We start from the raw sequence: 21707 nt of genomic DNA, 5'->3' as shown, positions 1-21707 counted from the left end.
TCTGGGTAGTAAGGTGGTCTCATTGGACTATGTTATGCCATGACTGGGTAGTAAGGTGGTCTCATTGGACTATGTGATGCCATGACTGGGTAGTAAGGTGGTCTGAATGGGCTATGTTATGCCATGGCTGGGTAGTAAGGTGGTCTCACTGGACTATGTTTTGGGTGGGTAGTAAAGGTGGTCTCACTGGAAAATGTTATTTTATGGCTGGGTAGTAAGATGGTCTCACTGGACTATGTTATTTTATGGCTGGGTAGTAAGGTGGTCTCACTGGACTATGTTATGCCATGACTGGGTATTAAAGGTGGGTCTCACTGGACTATGTTTTGCCATGGCTGGGTAGTCAGGTGGTCTGAACTATGTTATGTCATGGCTGGGTAGTAAAATAGTCTCACTGGACTATGTTATGCCATGACTGGGTAGTAAGTGGTCGCACTGGGATGAGTTATGCCATGACCGGGTAGGAAGGTGGGGTCACTGCACTCTTTTATGTTCTGGCTAGGGAGTAAGGTGGTCTCACTGGGCTATGTTATGCCGTGGCTGGGTAGTAAGGTGGTCTCACTGCACTATGTTATGTTATGGCTGGGTAGTAATGTCTCACTGTACCTCGTTATGCTATGGCTGGGTAGTCAAGTGGTCTCACTGGTCTATGTTATGTTATGGCTGCGTATTAAGGTGGTCTCACTGCACTATGTTATGCCATGGCTGGGTAGTAAGGTGGTCTCACTGATCTATGTTATGCCATATCTGAGTAATAACGTGGTCTCATTGGACTATGTTATGCCATGGCTGGATAGTAAGGTGGTCTCACTGGACTATATTATGCCATGACTGGGTAGTAAGGTGGTTCTCACTGGAGTATGTTACGTTATGGCTGGGTAGTAAGGTTGTCTCACTGCACTGGACTATGTTTCTCATGACTGGGTAGTGGGTGGTCTCACTGGACTATATTATGCCATGGCTGGGTAGTGGGTGGGTCTCACTGGCTATGTTTGCCTTATGACTGGGTAGTAAGGTGGTCTCATAAGGTGGTCTCACTGGACTGTTATGCCATGACTGGGTAGTAAGGTGGTCTCACTGGGCTATATTATGCCATGACTGGGTAGTAAGGTGGTCTCACTGGACTATGTTATGCCATGACTGGGTAGTAAGGTGGTCTGAGTGGACTATATTATGTTATGGCTGGGTAGTAAAGTGGTCTCTCTGGACTATATTATGCCATGACTGTGTAGTAAGGTGGTTTCACTGGACTATGTTATGCCATGGCTGTGTATAAGGTGGTCTCACTGGACTATGTTATGCCATGACTGGGTAGTAAGGTGGTCTCACTCCACTATGTTATTCCATGACTGGGTAGTAAGGTGGTCCACTGGAATATGTTATGCCATGACTGGGTAGTAAGGTGGTCTCACTGCACTATGTTACGTTATGGCTGGGTAGCAAGGTGGTCTCACTGGAATATGGTATGCCATTACTGGGTAGTAAGGTGGTCTCACTGGACTATGTTATGCCATTACTGGGTAGTAAGGTGGTCTCACTGGAGTATGTTATGCCATGACTGGGTAGTAAGTGGTCTCACTGCACTATGTTATGCCATGACTGGATAGTAAGGTGGTGTCACTGCACCATTTTATGTTATGGCTAGATAGTAAGGTGGTCTCACTGCACTATGTTATGCCATGGCTGGGTAGTAAGGTGGCCTCACTGGACTATATTATGCCATGACTAGGTAGTAAGGTGGGTCTCACTGGAGTATGTTGCCTTATGGGTGGGTAGTAAGGTGGTCTCACTGGACTATGTTATTCCATGACTGGGTAGGAAGGTGGTCTCACTGGACTATGTTATGCCATGGCTAGGTAGTAAGGTGGGTCTCACTGGAGTATGTTATGCCATGCTGGGTAGTAAGCTGGTCTCACTGGACTATGTTATGCCATGACTTGGTAGTAAGGTGGGTCTCACTGGAGTATGTTATGCCATGACTGGCTAGTAAGGTGGTCTCACTGCACTATTTTATGTTATGGTTGGGTAGTAAGGTCGTCTCATTGGACTATGTTATGCCATGGCTGGGTAGCAAGGTGGTCTCACTGGACTAGGTTATGCCATGACTGGGTAGTAAGGTGGTCTCACTGGACTATGTTATGCCATGGCTGGGTAGTAAGGTGGTCTCACTGCACTATGTTATGTTATGGCTGGGTAGTAAGTTGGTCTGAGTGGACTGTGTTATATTATGTCTGGGTAGTAAGGTGGTCTGAGTGGACAGTGTTATTTTATGGCTGGGTAGTAAGGTGGTCTCAGTGGACTATGTTGTTTTATGGCTGGGTAGTAAAGTGGTCTCACTGTACTATGTTATACCATGACTGGGTAGTAAGGTGGTCTCACTGGAGTATGTTATGCCATGGCTGGGTAGTAAGGTGGTCTCACTGCACTACGTTATGTTATGGCTGGGTAGTAAGGTGGTCTGAGTGGACTGTGTTATGTTATGGCTGGGTAGTAAGGTGGTCTCACTGTACCATGTTATGCCTTGAGTGGGTAGTAAGGTTGGTCTCACTAGACTTTTATGTTATGGCTGGGTAGTAAGGTGGTCTCACTGCACTATGTTATGCCATGACTGGGTTGTAATGTGTTCTCACTGCACTATGTTATGCCATGACTGGGTAGTAAGGTGGTCTTACTCCACTACGTTATGTTATGGCTGGATAGTAAGGTGGTCTCACTGCACTATGTTATGCCATGATTGGGTAGTAAGGTGGGCTCACTGGACTATATTATGTTATGGCTGGGTATTAAGGTGGTCTCACTGGACTATATTATGCCATGACTGGGTAGTAAGGTGGTCTCACTGGACTATAATATGCCATGACTGGATAGGAAGTTGGTCGCACTAGACTCTGTTATGCCATGACTGGGTAGTAAGGTGGTCTGAGTGGACTATGTTATGTTATGGCTGGGTAGTAAGGTGGTCTGAGTGGACTATGTTATGTTATGGCTGGATAGTAAGGTGGTCTGAGTGGACAATGTTATTTTATGGCTGGGTAGTAAGGTAGTCTCACTGGACTATGTTATTTTATGGCTGGGTAGTAAAGTGGTCTCACTGGACTATGTTATGCCATGACTGGGTAGTAAGGTGGGTCTCACTGGACTACGTTATGTTATGGCTGGGTAGTAAGGTGGTCTCACCGGACTATATTATGCCATGACTGGGTAGTAAGCTGGTCTCACTGCACTATGTTATGCCATGACTGGGTAGTAAGGTCGTCTCACTGCACTATTTTATGTTATGGGTGGGTAGTAAGGTGGTCTCAGTGGACTATGTTATGACATGGCTTGGTAGTAAGGCAGTCTCACTGCACTATGTTATGCCATGTCTGGGTAGTATGTTGGTCTCACTGGACTATTTTATGCCATTACTGGGTAGTATGGTGGCTCTCACTGGAGTATATTATGCCATGACTGGGTAGTAAGGTGGTCTCACTGGAATATGGTATGCCATGACTGGGTAGTAAGGTGGTCTCACTGGACTATGTTATGCCATAACTGGGTAGTAAGGTGGGTCTCACTGGAGTATGTTATGCCATGACTGGGTAGTAAGTGGTCTCACTGCACTATGTTATGCCATGACTGGATAGTAAGGTGGTGTCACTGCACCATTTTATGTTATGGCTAGATAGTAAGGTGGTCTCACTGCACTATGTTATTCCATGGCTGGGTAGTAAGGTGGCCTCACTGGACTATATTATGCCATGACCAGGTAGTAAGGTGGGTCTCACTGGAGTATGTTGCCTTATGGGTGGGTAGTAAGGTGGTCTCACTGGACTATGTTATTCCATGACTGGGTAGGAAGGTGGTCTCACTGGACTATGTTATGCCATGGCTTGGTAGTAAGGTGGGTCTCACTGGAGTATGTTATGCCATGCCTGGGTAGTAAGGTGGTCTCACTGGACTATGTTATGCCATGACTTGGTAGTAAGGTGGGTCTCACTGGAGTATGTTATGCCATGACTGGCTAGTAAGGTGGTCTCACTGCACTATTTTATGTTATGGTTGGGTAGTAAGGTCGTCTCATTGGACTATGTTATGCCATGGCTGGGTAGCAAGGTGGTCTCACTGGACTAGGTTATGCCATGACTGGGAAGTATGGTGGTCTCACTGGACTATGTTATGCCATGGCTGGGTAGTAAGGTGGTCTCACTGCACTATGTTATTTTATGTCTGGGTAGTAAGGTGGTCTGAGTGGAGTGTGTTATATTATTTCTGGGTAGTAAGGTGGTCTGAGTGGACAGTGTTATTTCATGGCTGGGTAGTAAGGTGGTCTCACTGGACTATGTTGTTTTATGGCTGGGTAGTAACGTGGTCTCACTGTACTATGTTATACCATGACTGGGTAGTAAGGTGGTCTCACTGGACTATGTTATGCCATGGCTGGGTAGTAAGGTGGTCTCACTGCACTATGTTATGTTATGGCTGGGTAGTAAGGTGGTCTGAGTGGACTGTGTTATGTTATGGCTGGGTAGTAAGGTGGTCTGAGTGGACAATGTTATTTTATGGCTGGGTAGTAAGGTGGTCTCACTGGACTATGTTATTTTATGGCTGGGTAGTAAGGTGGTCTCACTGTACCATGTTATGCCTTGAGTGGGTAGTAAGGTTGGTCTCACTAGACTTTTATGTTATGGCTGGGTAGTAAGGTGGTCTCACTGCACTATGCTATGCCATGACTGGGTTGTAATGTGTTCTCACTGCACTATGTTATGCCATGACTGGGTAGTAAGGTGCTCTCACGGACTATGTTATGCCATGGCTGGGTAGTAAGGTGGTCTCACTGCACTATTTTATGTTATGTCTGGGTAGTAAGGTCTCACTGCACCATTTTATGCTATGGCTGCGTAGTCAGGTGGTCTCACTGTTCTATGTTATGATATGGCTGCGTAGTAAGGTGGTCTCACTGCACTATGTTATGCCATGCCTGGGTAGTAAGGTGGTCTCACTGCACTATGTTATGCCATGGCTGGGTAGTAAGGTGGTGTGAGTGGACTATGTTATGTTATGACTGGGTAGTAAGGTGGTCTCACTGAACTATGTTATGCCATGACTGGGTAATAACGTGGTCACATTGGACTATGTTATGCCATGGCTGGGTAGTAAGGTGGTCTCACTGGAATATGTTATGCCATGACTGGGTAGTAAGGTGGTCTCACTGCACTATGTTATGTCATGACTGGGTAGTAAGTTGGGTCTCAATGCACTATGTTATTTTATGGCTGGGTAGTAAGATCGTTTCACTGGACTATGTTATGCCATGACTGTGTAGTAAGGTGGTCTCAGTGGACTATGTTATGCCATGGCTGGGTAGTAAGGTGTCTCACTGGATTATATTATGCCATGACTGGGTATTAAGGTTGTCTCAGTGGACTATGTTATGCCATGGCTGGGTAGTAAGGTGGTCTCACTGGACTATGTTATGCCATGACTGGGTAGTAAGGTGGTCTCACTGGACTATATGATGCCATGACTGGGTAGTAAGGTGGTCTTATTGGACGATGTGATGCCATGACTGGGTAGTAAGGTGGTCTGAGTGGGCTATGTTATTCCATGGCTGGGTAGTAAGGTGGTCTCACTGGACTATGTTATGCCATGACTGGGTAGTAAGGTGGTTCTCACTGGAGTATGTTATGCCATGACTGGGTAGTAAGTGGTCTCACTGCACTATGTTATGCCATGACTGGATAGTAAGGTGGTGTCCCTGCACTATTTTATGTTATGGCTGGGTAGTAATGTGGTCTCACTGCACTATGTTATGCCATGGCTGGATAGTATGGTGGTCTCACCGGACTATGTTATTCCATGACTGGGTAGTAAGGTGGTCTCACTGGTCTGTGTTATGCCATGGCTGGGTAGTAATGTGGGTCTCACTGGAGTATGTTATGCCATGACTGGGTAGTAAGCTGGTCTCACTGGACTATGTTATGCCATGACTAGGTAGTAAGGTGGGTCTCACTGGTCTATGTTATGCCATGACTGGGTAGTGAGGTGGTCTTACTGGTCTATGTTATGCCATGACTGGGTAGTAAGGTGGTCTCACTGGACTATGTTATGCCATGACTGGGTAGTAAGGTGGTCTCACTGCACTATGTTATGCCATGGCTGGGTCATAAGATGGTCTCACTGCACTATGTTATGCCATGACTGGGTAGTAGGGTGGTCTCACTGGACTATGTTATGCCATGACTGGGTAGTAAGGTGGTCTCACTGCACTATGTTATGCCATGGCTGGGTCGTATCATGGTCTCACTGCACTATGTTATGCCATGACTGGGTAGTAGGGTGGTCTCACTGGACTATGTTATGTTATGGCTGGGTAGTAAGGTGGTCTCACTGGACTATGTTATGCAATGACTGGGTAGTAAGGTGGTCTCACTGGACTATATTATGCCATGACTGGGTAGTAAGGTGGTCTCACTGGAGTATGTTATGCCATGACTGGTTAGTAAGGTGGGTCTCACTGGACTATATTATGCCATGACTGGGTAGTAAGGTGGTCTCACTGGACTATGTTATGCCATGACTAGGTAGTAAGGTGGGTCTCACTGGACTATATTATGCCATGACTGGGTAGTAAGGTGGTCTCACTGGACTATGTTATGCCATGGCTGGGTAGTAAGTTGGTCTCACTGGAATATGTTATGCCATGATTGGGTAGTAAGGTGGTCTCACTGGACTATGTTATGCTGTGGCTGGGTTTTAGGGTGGTCTCACTGCACTATGATATGTGCTTTCCCGATGGCCGTTCTTAAGTTTTACTCAGATCTTGACTAAATTTCCTGGTAATTTTGTGGTGGGCGTTCTAACAACCTCTAGTTTTTTTAAGAAACAAAATGAGGGTGGTCTTTGAAAAGGTGGTATGCTAAATTTATTCCCGATGTGCAAGTAATTCCAGGAATTATTAAGAAAAATATAGGCTGGAGGGTGGGCTGGGAAAGGCTTGGTGCACCTGGGCTGCCTCCATCAGCAAACCCTATGACTACGCTGTTTCCAAGTGTAGTTTTGAGCATTTGTAAGTGTTGCTTTTACTCCTTAGTCTGGTGATTGTAATTTCACCTCTTAGTGCCTGGTAATTGTAGGAATGAGAAGAGGAGGATGTGTGCGGCCAGCTAATAACACTACACACGGCACAGACTCAGGTGCAAGGCTGCTTAGACAGTGGCTCGCCTGCCGGTCTCCAAGATGAAGCCCATGGAGGACCCTCAAAGGGACCTAGGCTCAAACTCCATGGTGTTCTTCCTCTTACATCTATGTATTTTGTTGATAAAAAGGATGTCCGTGCTCTCTTTCTGATCTGCTAAGCTTTTTTTAAAACTTACATGTTTTATTTGTATAGCAAAATGAGATGAGATAAAATGAACAGCTTCCATGACTTAGTCTCCTCAGCCCCAACCTTAGCAGTACAGGCCTGTGTGATGGCCTGTGTGAAGGCCTGTGTGATGCATCTTGGCACCATCGGGGGAAGGGCAGGGTGCTGTGGCTCTCCACACCAAGAGGCTCACCTCTTAGAATGTTAGATAGGGCATTGTCCTGGGATTTTGTTGTTGTTGTTGTTGTTCTGTTTTTTTTTTTTTTTTTTTTTTTTGTTAGCATTTTTTGATAATACTTTGGTATTAATAATCAAGCTTCATTTGCACTGCTAATCTTTAAATAAGAAAATTATGTTTTTTTTTTAAATTACTGCTGAACAAAAAAATCACCGCAGTTGTTTATTGAAATTTACCACTGATTATTTCCATGATCAATATTGTAGAAAAAAGGACCTTGTTGTTTAGATTATCTGTCATTAGTAACTGTCTCCTCAGAAGATAGAAAAGGAATCTTTAATTTTGAACCGAAATTTAACCCTCGAGTGACCAGTGCTGGTTAAAATGGGGTCCTTCTTACCTGATGCTTTGTCCTTTCAGTTTGCAGTGTTGTGTTTCCCTCTCTGGCTGTGCCTAATCACAGCACAGGGCAGCTAGAGCAGGAGGGTTTCTTTCCTTTCCCACCTGTGCCTCCATGACGGGCTAAATCATGGCCAGGGCATTGGATTTGTACAGTGTGCTTAGGGAGTATTTGAATGTAGCCATTGGTAGACACTTTTGTGGATTGTTCATATTTTAATTTTGTTGCATTCTCTGAGCTTATTGGCATGTTAAAATATGCATTTATATGACATAGTAACATTCTATTTTAGCATTTTATCTTCCTAAGGAAGTTGAGAAGTGATGTTACAGATGATAATTGATACTTACTAAAAAGATTGCTACTATAGTTTAGTGAAAGGAAGCAAGTATGTTCTGCTTGCCCGCAGTGCGCTTTAATTTTTACAACTGTTGACTGGTTGCTTCTCCTTCACCAAAAGAACTGTAGTGAATAAAACACAGGCTGGCATAGCATTTTACCAGAGAAGGAATCTAGGACAACCTTTTAAGTGTTGGGTTTTGTAGTCAGTTTGAGTAGTGGATTCCTGTCTCCTCACCTGACGGCCTTGTGTGTCTGTCTGCCCATGCCTTTCTTCTGCTCTTCCTGCTCGGACGGCCCGACGGCAACACCACAACCGCAGGAGCTGGACGAGGTACTGTGCCCTGGGGAGTTTTGTTTGTTGGGTGATTTTAGTTTATAAAATAACTCTTTTTCTGCAGTCTTTGTTCATATAGATGACACTCGCCCTGCACACATTCAGAGTTACTGTGTGGAATGTATGACTTTGTACTTCCTGTGTTCACACTGAACCTCGAGTGGAAAGCAAGCTACCTGCGCAGGATGAAGACCTTGGCCTCCTGCTCTCTGAGACAGAGAGAATCTAGGGTTGAGGGGAGGACAGGGGGACAGGCCATCTGATGGAAGTCTTAGGCAGGGAGGGAGGGAGCGGGGAGCGCCATGCTCACGATGCTGTAAGGAATGCTGTCTGTGTTTAGACTGTTACTGCAGATGCCCACCTCAGCCCCTTCCCAACAGCAGCAGCTCACCAGGAAGGTAGAAAGTGTCCATCTCCATCCCTTGGGGTGTGTGTGTGTGTGTGTGTGTGTGTGTGTGTGTGTGTGTGTGTGTGTGTGTGTGTGTTGTTGATTTTTGTGGCCCTGTTGAAAGGGCTGGGGGCAGGAAAGTGACACTACTGCTGACCACATTAGTGGTTCTTTGTGTCTCAGTGATGAAGGAGTAGCAAGGGTTTTTCTGATGGCAGGCCGAGGGAGGAAGTCTGTATAGAAAGGCAGATCAGGAGACCAGAATGACTTCTGTTTATAAACCTGCAGGTTCCAGCTCCTGGGTTTGCTCTAGCTGTACATTAGAAAAGCCTAAACTTCAGTTGGTGATGACAACAGACTGCAGCGCTCACCATCCGTGGGAGCCAGTTAAGCAAAAGGCAGAAGAGCTGTAGTCCGCATGGCACACGGTACCTCTGAGAGCGAGCAGGGAATGAGCTCCCCACTCGTGGCCAACGGGGAAGGGTGCTGCACACAAAGGCAGCAGGCCCTGTGCCCCTTTCTTGTTTGTTTTAAGGAGAATAACCTGTATTTCTGTGGGATGAAAAGATGTGTGGAACACCATTAACAGTGGGCCCTCCTGAGACTGAGGAGAGTGAGGTGAAAAGAACGCTTCCATTTCAAGCCTGTTCTTACTGCACACAGAGATGTAACTCCTGGCAGGGTCACTTCTGGATTAAACACCCTAGCCTAAAGCTTAATGCTTAGGTAGGTACCAGGGCTAGGCCTTCTAGTCCCCATGCAGGGTCCTCAGTGCTAGCAGCCTGGGCCCTTAGCCCTGGGCCAAGGAAGAATGAAGCTAGGGGTGGGTCACTTGGGGCACAGCAGGTGAAGATGAGTTTGCTAGAGAAACTCCTGCTAGGTTAGGCCTGACACAGAGAATCTGGTAGACATGGAACAGTGGTGACATCAGGGTATGAGGTCCTCTTCACTGAGTGGACTGAAGCTAGAACACCCTTGAGGGCTGAGGAAAGAGTTGTGGTTGTGGGATGACAGGTAAAATAGTCTTAACACCTCAGGTCAGCCTCATGAGCAGCTTGCTTCCATTCTTTCCCCTCCTGTTGGGGCAGGTTCTAAAGATTAGTCTTGTGTGAGAGGAGCTTGAAGACCACTTTGTGTTTCTTCACGGTTCTGGTGTTAGGGTCTAACCCTATGAAGCCCAAGCTGGTCTCCAGTTCTTGGCAGTCCTGCTTCCTCAGCAGCCCAGGTACTAGGGTCACAGATGTGCACTACCATATTTGGTCCCTATTAGCATTTCTCGTGCCTAGCATCTGGAGCAGCAGCCTGGCAGAAGTACGGTGCGGTGGCTAAGCAGTCTCTGACTCTCGCTCTTGGCTCTGCATGCTTCACTTCCTGCCCTTGTCCAGCACCATTATGTTGTTCATGAAGTGTAGCTTCTAGAATTATATGCGACATACTTTATTTACCTCATCCATTCATTCCACCCATTTACTGTTGACTCATTCAGCTAATTATAATTGTGTGTTCATTACTGCCAAGTGCCAGGTGCTGGATGAGGGACTAGGGATGTTGTTGGGAAAGGGAAAGGTGTCCAGAGGCTCCGGTCACGGTGGGCGGGGGTGTTGGGCTTCAAGGTCGTGTCTTCTGGGTGTCCTGGCATGAAGCCATGGTTCTGAGAGCCCCTGCTCCCTTCAGGTAGCCCTGCAGGCAGACATGTTAGCCACTCTCCTGTTGAAGCTGAGCCCTGGAGACGCTGCTTTCTTTCTTGCTCAGGAAGTGTGTGCTGTAGAGTTTGGGCTAAGGAAGAGGCCATTCTCCATCCACATCGTTGTCAGGGTAGCATCTGCTCTCCGGTCTTCTGTGCCTCTCTTTAATTCTCTGCCTTGGAGAGGTAATCTTCTAGAAGATGGAAGCTATTAAAACATTAGAGGGTATAAATGTGAGGATCCCAAACCACCTAGACCTGTAACCCAGCCCTTGTGGCCTTGAGCAGGTGTCCATGCCAAAGGTTTCAACACCCACTGAAGGTAGGAGCCAGGCCTTGGGAAGGATTGTGTCTTCGGCTGAGAGACCAGGTCTGCAGGTGTGCTCAGTGCTGTGCTGGCGGGTGGGAGTTAGGTTCCCTCTTGGTTTTTTAGCTTGTGTACATACATTAAGGAAAGAAAGTTGGTGAGTTAGCAAGATTATCAAGACAGTGTATGGGTTTCTCAAGGTTCGTGCTTTCCATTTTGTGTGCCGTTGAGGAAGTGTTTTCAATAATTTCATCATGAGAAGATAGCATTATTTTAGTCTCAGATTAAGATGAGTTGACTGTGACATCTCTATTCCTGTATCCACTGCTTGTTCACTGCTCCCTGAGCCTAGAGACTTCTTAGGCCATGCTGACTGAGGCCCTTTGCAAGAGTTGGCAGACTGTGGTTGTAGCATCCCGTCTGGAAGTGTCGAGTGGTCATGCAGTCCAGTTGCTGTCCGAGCTGCTCTTGTTCCTCTGTCAAACGGCCTAGATCTTTGCACTCGTCCTTAGGTCTGACTGACTGTGTGTGTAGGAGTGGAAGGCTGTGTGTTTGCAACAGCAGGATTTATAAGGCAGGGTGCGTATGTTTCTTCCATAGGTCAGGAATTTGTATGTCTGGAGTGGAGGCAGGGAGATAGACACTGCAGGGAAGCATGAGCTATGCTGTCAAGACAGCTGGGGGCTCTGCATTCTGTACAGAACAGTGCTCTGAGGAGACCAGTAACCCGTGGTTCTCGAAAGACAGCCCCAAGTTAAGACACAAGGATTCTTAAGTTCTTAATTCTCTAATGTGCAGTTTACATAGCATTTCTTTCCTTATTTAAAAAAAAATACAAAGGTTTTCTTTATTTCAGAAGTACAAGTTTATTAAGAAAATCCTAACTTGTGTTGGGTTTGGGGAGTAGGGCGAGTTGAAATTAGGTAGGCATAACGGGGAGAGGCATGGCTTTGTGGAGAGGACAGCAGCCTGGACACTCCTGTGTACTGAGCACAGCACGTTAGTGAGGAGAGCTCGGGGAAGTTGAAAGGGTGATTAGTTATTTTGCTGCTAAGATACATTTTCATGTTCCTGTTTGTTCCCGTTTCAAACAGTTGACGTTATCTTCAGTTGTTTTCCCTTCACAAAACACATGTTCTTTTTCAGTAGTGTACACTGTGATACACATTACAGACCTGTACTGATAAGAGATGTGGAATGTTTCTTCTCATTAGGACTGGGTTTCTGTCATGATGAACTATGGCCATAGACTCTATCAGGGACAAGTAATTGGCCACATGCAAGTCCTCAGTCTTGGTGCAGCGCCGGAAAGCAATAGTGGCTGTGCAGGCTGGCGCCTATCCCTCCTGAGGTCTTCTAGTTTGCTGGCTTCCCTAGGACCCATTGAAAGAGTGTCCTGACCTCAGTCTTGATGTCCATTGAATGGGGACACGTCTCATATAAAGGAAAGTGCTGCTTTAAACAGCGTGGCCCACTTCAGCTGGATGTTCATCTGGTTGTGACTCCTAGTGAGAGGACTAGTGGTTTACGATGTCATGTCTGCACATTTTCAGTGAAAGTTGCACTGTCTGTTTTGTTAACAAGTTGATATGCTCTCTGTCGGAGCACATGGGAGAATGATACCATTAGAGATTACTTCCTATGGCTTCTTACTGTGGCAGCTTAAAGCTGTGCTTTGTGTGTTTTCTGGACTTGAGTTCAGGGTCCACTCTCTAGTGTCAATGAGTCTGTCAGGCTCTACTAAAATAGCACATCAGAGCTGGGGGCTAAGCACTTCCCACAAGGACATTCGGGGTTGGGGATTTGGCTCAGTGGTAGAGCGCTTGCCTAGCAAGCGCAAGGCCCTGGGTTCGGTTCCCAGCTCAAAAAAAAAAAAAAAACAACCCACAAGGACATTCTTGGTGGCTGTGGAGTGGGAATGTTTCCAGAGTGGTCAGGACAAGCCTGCTCAGACTGGCACTTGAGCTCTGGAACCTTCTCCAGCTGGTATAGTTGCTCCAGGAAGCTCCGAAGCCCTGGGTCTTCTTTGCTCTTTGTTTCATAGCCTCTTGTCCTGGTCTATTTGCTTAGTGAACTGTAATTGTATTACTTGGGTTGCTAAGAGTGAGAGTGTGGGAAGGGATGGGGAGTCTGGAGTCTGCTGGCCCAGGTTTTAATCTGTCACATTACCAATAGCGTGGTGGCCAAAGCCAGGTTGCTTAACTTTTCTGAATTTCAATTCTGTATTTATAAATTGAAATAATATTCCTCAGTTCATCTGGTTTTTGTGAGGATTAAAATAAGACTTACTGTTAGTGAAGGCTTAAAGTGGCAGAATTGCCAGGTCTTACAATTCCTAGTGGTGCGTGCTTAAAGGATGCACCATCAATCTGGGCATAGGAGGAGCATGGACCTGCAGTGCTGAGGTAGACAGTGGTGGGGATGCTGGGGCAGGTGGAGGTCAGGCTACAGGAAGGGTGTGTGTGTGTGTGTGTGTGTGTGTGTGTGTGTGTGTGTGTGTGTGTGTGTGTGTGTGTGTGTGTGGTGTTACTGAAGATAACAGTAGGAGTTGGAGTGTGAGCTCTCAGTAATGGAGGGGTTGTTACTTGGAGAGTTGAGGTTTTTATTATCTTGTATTATTTGTATTTGTATAGTTTTCTCTTCATTTGTGAGAATTTTAGATTTGCCTCTTTATTGTTAGGTAAGCAAATATGACCTTTTCAAATGAATAAAAAAAAATGTAGATGATTACAAGGAAGGAAGGGGTAGACATTGCTCACTCACAAAGGGTTGTCTAGAAGGATGTCTGTAGACCACTGCGCATTGTGTCGTGGGTATCATCTGGGCCTTTTGAAATTAGCATTTAAAAATCCCATGCTTTGGAGACTTGTAGATCCTTTCAGATCCATTCTTTGCCTCCAGGCAAAGTAAATAAATAACCAGGCTAATCCTGTTACTTCCCTCCCACTCCCAGAAATTTCAAAGGTTTTATATATATAAAAGGTTATATATATATTGCAAATTTAAAAAGTAGAAGCTGTCTGTCATTTCAAAGTAAGAGAAGTGCAGCCGGTGGACAGGTAGCAAAGACTCAGCTGCGTGCTAGAAGGCAGGTTGGCTGACACCAGCCCCAGGGCCGCTTTGGCCATGGGCAGTCTTGCTAGCCCTTCTAAGCAGTTCTTAGACATCTGTTAGCACATGGTTAACAGTCTGGTGAGTAACTGGACAACTCGATCTCCACAGAGGGTCACTCACCTTCTGCTTCCGCTGCCCTGCCTCAGCTCTGCCACTGAGAAGGGGCCTTCACATAGGGAGCTGATCTCTGACATTTCCATGACATTTCTGTAGCCAGGTCACGTCAAAGTTGTGTCCACAAGAATGTCCAAGGAGGTTAAGTGGTGCATGAAAAGATTGGAGTGGAGCTCAGACCCTAGTGTGTCAGAGACCAGCGTGTATCTCGGGCACGTGCATTTCCCTGCCTTTCCACATCCTCAGGGAGGGTTGGGAGAGCCACATCCATGCTGACCTCTGACCACCTCCCAATGCCTGTTACTCCCTGTAGCTGGCTGATGACCGCATGGCGCTGGTGTCAGGCATCAGCCTAGATCCAGAAGCAGCAATTGGCGTGACAAAGCGGTCCCCTCCAAAGTGGGTGGACGGAGTAGACGAAGTAAGTCTCTACATGTTCCCTTTTGTTTGTTTGTCTTTTAAGTTGGGAAGGCAGAGAATCTCTGTGGTGTGAGTCACTGTGGCTACAGTTAGACCTATCCTCAGACATAGCCATGCGTGAGTTTGCTCATTTATGTGCCACATAGTAAAGAAGACTGGCTGGCTGGCTGCCTAGATGATGTGGACTTAGCGTTCCCACCAGCTACTTGAATCATAGAAAGAAATGCAAAACTGTGCAATAAAGAATAGTGTGTGCTTCTTTGTTTTAAATTTATTTACGTTTATTTGGTTTTTCCAGGCAGGGTTTCTCTGTGTAGCCCAGGCTGACTTTGAACTCAGGAGATCCACCTGCCTCTGCCTCCCCAGTGCTGGGATTGAGGGCGCGTGACCTCGGCTATCGGCTTATTTTACTTTATTTGTGTCAGTGTTTGCCTACAGGTGCATCTTTGTATGAGGCGTGTGCCTGAGCAGAGAGCACTGATCAAAGAGCATTGGAGCTCGTTACACGGATGGTGAGAGCCACCATGCGGGTGCTGGGAACCGAACCCAGACCCCTCTGCACTGAACTGCGAGCTGCACTGAAGTGCTGATGCGTCTCTCTAGCTTTTGTGTTCTCTGTTCCCTTATAACGTGAATTGTAAAAGTTACTGTGTGTCAGTAGTGAGCCACTAAATTCATCTGAATGCAGACTGTGGTGTAGCTAATTGTCTTGAATATGCAGCTGGGTGGCTGCCAGGCATGAGTGAGATTCTAGTGAGAAATGCATTTGTTTAGATACAGTATGATGTTGGCCGCATTAAGCAGAAGATGAGGGAGTTAGCCAGCCTTCATGATAAGCATTTGAACAGACCCACGCTGGACGACAGCAGCGAGGAGGAACATGCCATCGAGATCACTACCCAGGAGGTCACACAGGTAAGGACACGTGACAATCCTGGGAGCTGCTGACCCTACCCCAGCCTTTGCCCCGCTCTAAACCCAGCTGATACTGTCCTAAAACTCATGGGCACTTGGGAAAACCCAAAGTCTATGAGTGGTTTTCAGAGTATGTGGTTTTCTTGGAGATATGGGCACTATTTTTCAGTTGTTGGTAGATACCACTGTTGATGTTAAAATGTGCAATTGCTAGGACTTGCAATTTTGTGCTAAAATACAGGTCTGTTTTGAACCAATCTTTGGGTGATATGACTGGTAAACACTAGTTTAAGCTTTGGTGTTTGTGTGTTCAAGTCTCCTTTGTACTTATTTGAGAGTAGATATCCAAATGTCTAAAGCCAGCTTTGTAGCTGAGTAGCCATGCAATGTTTTTACTTCAGTCTCTGACTCTACCTTTTCATCTTTAAAATGGGCATAAAAGTCACATTAGTACCTGTCTCATGCAGGAAGTCAAGTAGATATAGACAGTAACAGGGTGTGAAGTGAGCAGCATAGGCACATTTAGGTAAGTCTTTGTGTGTGTGTGTGTGTGTGTGTGTGTGTGTGTGTGTGTGTGTGTGTGTGTACAAAACCTATAGCCCTCTTTCACCCTGCAGTGCTACACACACACACACACACACACACACACACACACACACCTCCATCCATCCTGACCTTTCTATACAAGCCTGCAGAGCAGGGTGCCTCCTGACAGGCCTGGCTAGGAGAGGCTTTTGATGTAAGCCAGAGCTATTCTCTCAGCTCTTCCATAGGTGCCAGCGTGCTGTGCAGGCCCTGCCCAGCCGGGCACGAAGGGCGTGCTCGGAGCAGGAAGAGCGGCTACTGCGGAATGTGGTGGCCTCCCTGGCACAGGCCCTGCAGGAGCTGTCTACCAGCTTCCGGCATGCACAGTCTGACTACCTGAAACGTGAGTGCAGGCCCTGTGGAGGGAGTCTTGGGTAAAATGCCTTGTGTTTTCTGTCCTCCTTTGGGGCAGTCTCTCCACTCAGCACCTACTGCCCATTGTTAACAACTAGTTAGGCACATTCACACCTTTTGGGCAGGACAGGAGGAAGATGCCTCCCTAGGCAACCCTTGCTGAGGAGAGAAGACCTGGCCCCTGGTGCAGAGGCAGGGACTTCCTGTCCAGGTGAACAGCACTCATCTTGGGCTGGGCAGACTTTGAAGGTCACAGTGCTGTTGTAGAAGCCTTGTTGACGTGACGTTGGGCTCTGTAGGTTTTCATGACACATGTCAGAGCCAGTTCCTCCACAGAATGACATCTGCACGGCCCTTGGGACCTAAAAGCGGGGTGCAAACAGTCTTGCATTAGCTTACTCTGGAACTGGGTTTTTCTGTTTCATTGTCAGGGATAGAACCCCACTTACTCCTGAAACCCTGCTCCCTTTCGCACATATCTTCCTTCATTTCATTCCTCCAGATTGCGATCAGAATGCTTACTAGAGAGTCTCCAGAAGAGACACAGATGCTGTATCAGTGTCTCATAACAGCAGCTAGAGTAGCTGTCTGTTTTGCTTAGAGAAGTCTCAGTCGGTTGCGTCCTGTCTGTCTCGGCATCCTGTGAATTGGGCGTTCGTTTAGGGATGGCTGCCCTGAACAGTTGCATGCTGTTGCAGTGCTTTAACACAAGCAAGGCTCCCCCTCTGGAGGTGGGCTTCTTTAGACCTGTTTAGGGGCCTCCCCTTGCTGTTGGGTTTTACTCTTAGACAGCCTTTTTTAAGGGTAGAACAGTGGCCATACACAGTCAAGTAAAGTGGGCTCCTGTCTGCTAGGCATGAAAAACCGAGAGGAAAGATCGCAGCATTTCTTCGACACCCCGGTACCACTAATGGATGATGGAGATGATGCTGCTCTGTATGGTCAGGTATGCGATGGGACAGGCAACTGCTGCCTCCTTCCTAAGCTCCTTCCCTATGCAGTGCTGGGCGGGCAGCTGTTACCTTGTGCCTGCCAAGTAGTCCTTGCTCAGTTTGCGCCCGGTGTGGCTGCAAGTGTGGCTTCTTTCTGGACCCCACTCCAGCTGCTGCACTGTGGACCATGCTGTTTGAGAGTTGGGGTCCTTGCTTCCTGTGTAGGAAATAAGTTATCTGTTGCCAAATGCTTTATAAAAAATATTTTTGGGGGTTGGGATTTAGCTCAGTGGTAGAGCGCTTGCCTAGGAAGCTCAAGGCCCTGGGTTCGGTCCCCAGCTCCGAGAACCAAAAAAAAAAAAAAAAAAAAAAAAAAAAAAAAAATTTCGGGATTTGTTTTCTCTGAATGTTGTCTAACCTAGTCCGCCACAGCTTTCCTAATAGAGAGACCCCTATTTGGACAGGGTTTCACGGATGACCAGCTGGTGCTGGTGGAGCAGAACACACTGGTGGTGGAGGAGAGGGAGCGAGAGATCCGTCAGATTGTACAGTCCATTTCAGACCTCAACGAAATCTTCAGGGATTTGGGCGCCATGATCGTGGAGCAGGTGTGTATCCTGCAGGTGCCGGGCCCACCCTTCTCTGTGGTCCTTAAATCCTGTCCTCTAGTTGGAAAAACGTTTAAACATGTGCTTCTCACACTACTGAGTTTGAATGTGTGTGCCCGTTTGCGGCATTGTGGGCTACTGTCACTCCCTGTGAAAATACCATTTTTTTTTTTTTTTTAAATCTGGGGAGGGAGGAAGGAAGGACTTTTTCTTCCCGTCCCTGACCCTTGTGTGCGTGTGTCCTCTGCTCGCCTGGTGGACTCCGAGCAAGCCTGGCCTGACTCTGCCTGTGTACAGATCCCTTTGACAGTGGTAGACTGACGTGTCATGGCTGCTGGGGCCATCAGCTTTTACATGGAATTAAATCGTTACTCATCACTGCGGTCTGACTGGGGCATTAGTTCCTTGCCAGCAGGGCTTCGTTTGGGTCCTGGTCCCATGAAACTGTCTGAAGAGTGTTGAGGCCCTGTCAGAGTTGGCTGGGTAACCGCCATGCTTCCCGATGAAAGACGCCATGCTTGCCGTCTTTTCCGGCCTACCCTCCGTACCTCCTGTAGGAACCCAGAGACGAGACAGTTTAATAACCTGTCCTTGAGTGCCAAGTTGTCATTTTAGACAGTGATGGGAGCAGCCTGGCCATGGTGGTGGACACTAGCTGGTGTCCTGTCTGCCAGACCCAAGTACGTAATCAGCAAGCAATGGGAAGCCAGGTTCTTTTGCTCCTCAGCACAGGTTTCTAAGCCCTCGTATGTCCGAAGGCATTTCTATATCTACAGAGGCTAAATCAAAGGTAGAAACCAGGTTTTGGTTCTTGCTGCAGCTGATGCAGTACTCTATCGGGGATCTGACCCTGCTCTGGTAGGTCCCAAGGTCTGTGACCAGCATGTCCCGGGGTTGGCAGGTCAGTGTCCCTAGCTGTACTGACTGACTGTCTGTGCTGTCTCTCATTACTCAGGGCACAGTCCTTGATCGAATTGACTATAATGTTGAACAGTCCTGTGTTAAGACCGAAGATGGCTTGAAGCAGCTGCACAAGGTACTACCGTGCCCCATGGGGGGCGGGGTCTTTAGGAACTGCTGTCCTTCCTAGAGGCTTTCTTCCTCTTCCACACAGCCTCAACCCAGACACAACAAGGTCGAGATGAACTCCATTCACCCGGTGCAGTTATGAGCTTGCTCTCATGCTGCAGCCTGGTGTCAGGCAGAAAAAGCTGGGCACCTCTCCTGTGAAGCCTGGGTTTCTTTCCTGTTAGAGAAGCCTTGTTGTGTGTTGGGAGGTTTACTGCTTACTGCTGTTAACTTGGTGTGGGGTTCACTTCCGATGAGTTGTGGTGGGAAACTCCTAATCATGTCTCCCGGTGTTCCCTGGAGAAGTTCAGGAAGGTGGGGTGGGCTGTGCTCTTGTTGATGGGCTCCTCTTTCACGGGTTTGTGTGCTTGGTTTTGTTTTTGTTTTTAAGAAGTTGGTAGAAGTCATTTTAGAAATCCCGTAATCGTTTATGAGAAATGGGCTTGTGGACGTCAAGCTGGTATGTGTGGTTGGCATGTGACTCCTGTGAAGGGAATGGAGCTGACTGCTGACCAGGATAGATCTGATCAGTCCTGCCCACCTCCTTGTCATCGAAACCCATTGATACTTCTGGTCCTGTAATGAGCCCTAAGTCATGAACAGTCACACTTTTGTTTTTTCTGAAAGCAGAAATCACTCCATCTTACCATGGTCCCAGCCCTGCAGCCGCTGATCAGAGGCCCTTCCCCGTCCCTGTGCTGTTTACCTCAGGGCACGGACATGTCTTGCTTAGTGGTGTTTAGAGTAATGGAGGCACCAACCTGTGTCTCCCAAGCTAAAGCTGCCCCAACTCCTTTATAGAGGAAGGTTTGTGCTGCTGCTAAATTACCCATGGACGCTGACGTTTAAGTCACAACTGGGAGACATGTTTTGTGTTGTGATGCCGACAAGGGGGAGACTTCTCCATAGGAGGGACTGGATTGTACACAAAGACTTTGGTTTTGGTCTGGGGTTATCTGAGAGTTTCCCAGAGTGAGTGTTGGGGTTGCCATGAGGACTGGTGCTGTCCCCAGTCCATACTGTGGAGAGGCAGCTGAGACTTGGGAGTGCCTCCCATGGGCCATTTTTTTTTTTTTTTTTTTTTTTTATTATTAACTCGTATTTCTTATTTACATTTTGAGTGTTATTCCCTTTCCCGGTTTCCGGGTAAACATCCCCCTCCCCCCCTTCCTTATGGGTGTTCCCCTCCCCACCCTCCCCCATTGCCGCCCTCCCCCCAACAGTCTAGTTCACTGGGGATTCAGTCTTAGCAGGACCCAGGGCTTCCCCTTCCACTGGTGCTCTTACCAGGATATTCATTGCTACCTATGAGGTCAGAGTCCAGGGTCAGTTCATGTATAGTCTTTAGGTAGTGGCTTAGTCCCTGGAAGCTCTGGTTGCTTGGCATTGTTGTTCATATGGGGTCTCGAGCCCCTTCAGGCTCTTCCAGTTCTTTCTCTGATTCCTTCAACGGGGGTCCTATTCTCAGTTCAGTGGTTTGCTGCTGGCATTCGCCTCTGTATTTGCTGTATTCTGGCTGTGTCTCTCAGGAGCAATCTGCATCCGGCTCCTGTCGGCCTGCACTTCTTTGCTTCATCCATCTTGTCTAATTGGATGGCTGTATATGTATGGGCCACATGTGGGGCAGGCTCTGAATGGGTGTTCCTTCAGTCTCTGTTTTAATCTTTGCCTCTCTATTCCCTGCCAAGGATATTCTTGTTCCCTTTTAAAGAAGGAGTGAAGCATTCATTTGATCATCTGTCTTGAGTTTCATGTATTTCTAGGCATCTAGGGAAATTCAAACATTTGGGGCTAATAGCCACTTATCAATGAGTGCATACCATGTGTTTTTCTGTGATTGGGTTACCTCACTAGATGATATTTTCCAGTTCCAATCATTAGACTAAGAATTTCATAAAGTCATTGTTATTGATAGCTGAGTAATATTACATTGTGTAGATGTACCACATTTTCTGTATCCATTCCTCTGTTGAAGGGCATCTGGGTTCTTTCCAGCTTTTGACTATTATAAATAAGGCTGCTATGAACATAGTGGAGCACGTGTCTTTTTTATATGTTGGGGCATCTTTTGGGTATATGCCCAAGAGAGGTAGAGCTAGGTCCTCAGGCAGTTCAATGTCCAATTTTCTGAGGAACCTCCAGACTGATTTCCAGAATGGTTGTCTTGATCTGCAATCCTAACAATGGATGTCCTCTTTCTCCACATCCTCGCCAGCATTTGCTGTCACCTGAGTTTTTGATCTTAGCCATTCTCACTGGTGTGAGGTGAAATCTCAGGGTTGTTTTGATTTGCATTTCCCTGATGACTAAAGATGTTGAACATTTCTTTGGGTGTTTTCTCAGCCATTTGGCATTCCTCAGCCTGTGAATTCTTTGTTAGCTCTGAACCCCATTTTTTAATAAGGTTATTTGTCTCCCTCTTGATTAACTTTTTGAGTTCTTTGCCTATTTTGGATGACCCTCTCTATCAGATGTAGGATTGGTGAATGCCCCAATCTATTTGGTTGCCGTTTGTCTAACCACGTGTCCTTTTGCCTTAGAAACTTTGCAGTTTTATGAGATCCCATTTTATCGATTCTTGATCTTGGGCATAAGCCATTGGCGTTTTTGTTCAGAAAT

The 21707-nt window shown here is 46.9% G+C and overlaps 1 protein-coding gene across 3 annotated transcripts in view; it reads left to right on the top strand.

Moving 5' to 3' along the window:
- The window catches only part of Stx16 (syntaxin 16), a 44990-nt gene that overhangs the window by 20980 nt on the left and 2303 nt on the right, over positions 1–21707 (top strand). For 2 of the 3 annotated variants that reach the window (XM_032904702.1, XM_032904701.1), the window contains exons 2-8: positions 8585–8596; positions 14520–14627; positions 15401–15541; positions 16304–16469; positions 17335–17426; positions 17877–18020; positions 18976–19056. In XM_032904702.1, the coding sequence (XP_032760593.1) occupies positions 8585–8596; positions 14520–14627; positions 15401–15541; positions 16304–16469; positions 17335–17426; positions 17877–18020; positions 18976–19056 (744 nt within the window). The remainder of the gene's footprint in view (positions 1–8584; positions 8597–14519; positions 14628–15400; positions 15542–16303; positions 16470–17334; positions 17427–17876; positions 18021–18975; positions 19057–21707) is intronic. The other variant, XM_032904703.1, reaches the window with a different exon arrangement.

The sequence above is a fragment of the Rattus rattus genome, chromosome 5, assembly GCF_011064425.1.
Source record: "Rattus rattus isolate New Zealand chromosome 5, Rrattus_CSIRO_v1, whole genome shotgun sequence".
Taxonomy (NCBI): Eukaryota; Metazoa; Chordata; class Mammalia; order Rodentia; family Muridae; genus Rattus; species Rattus rattus.
Note: the sequence above shows the minus strand (reverse complement) of the source record. Positions and strands in the feature narration are given on the sequence as shown.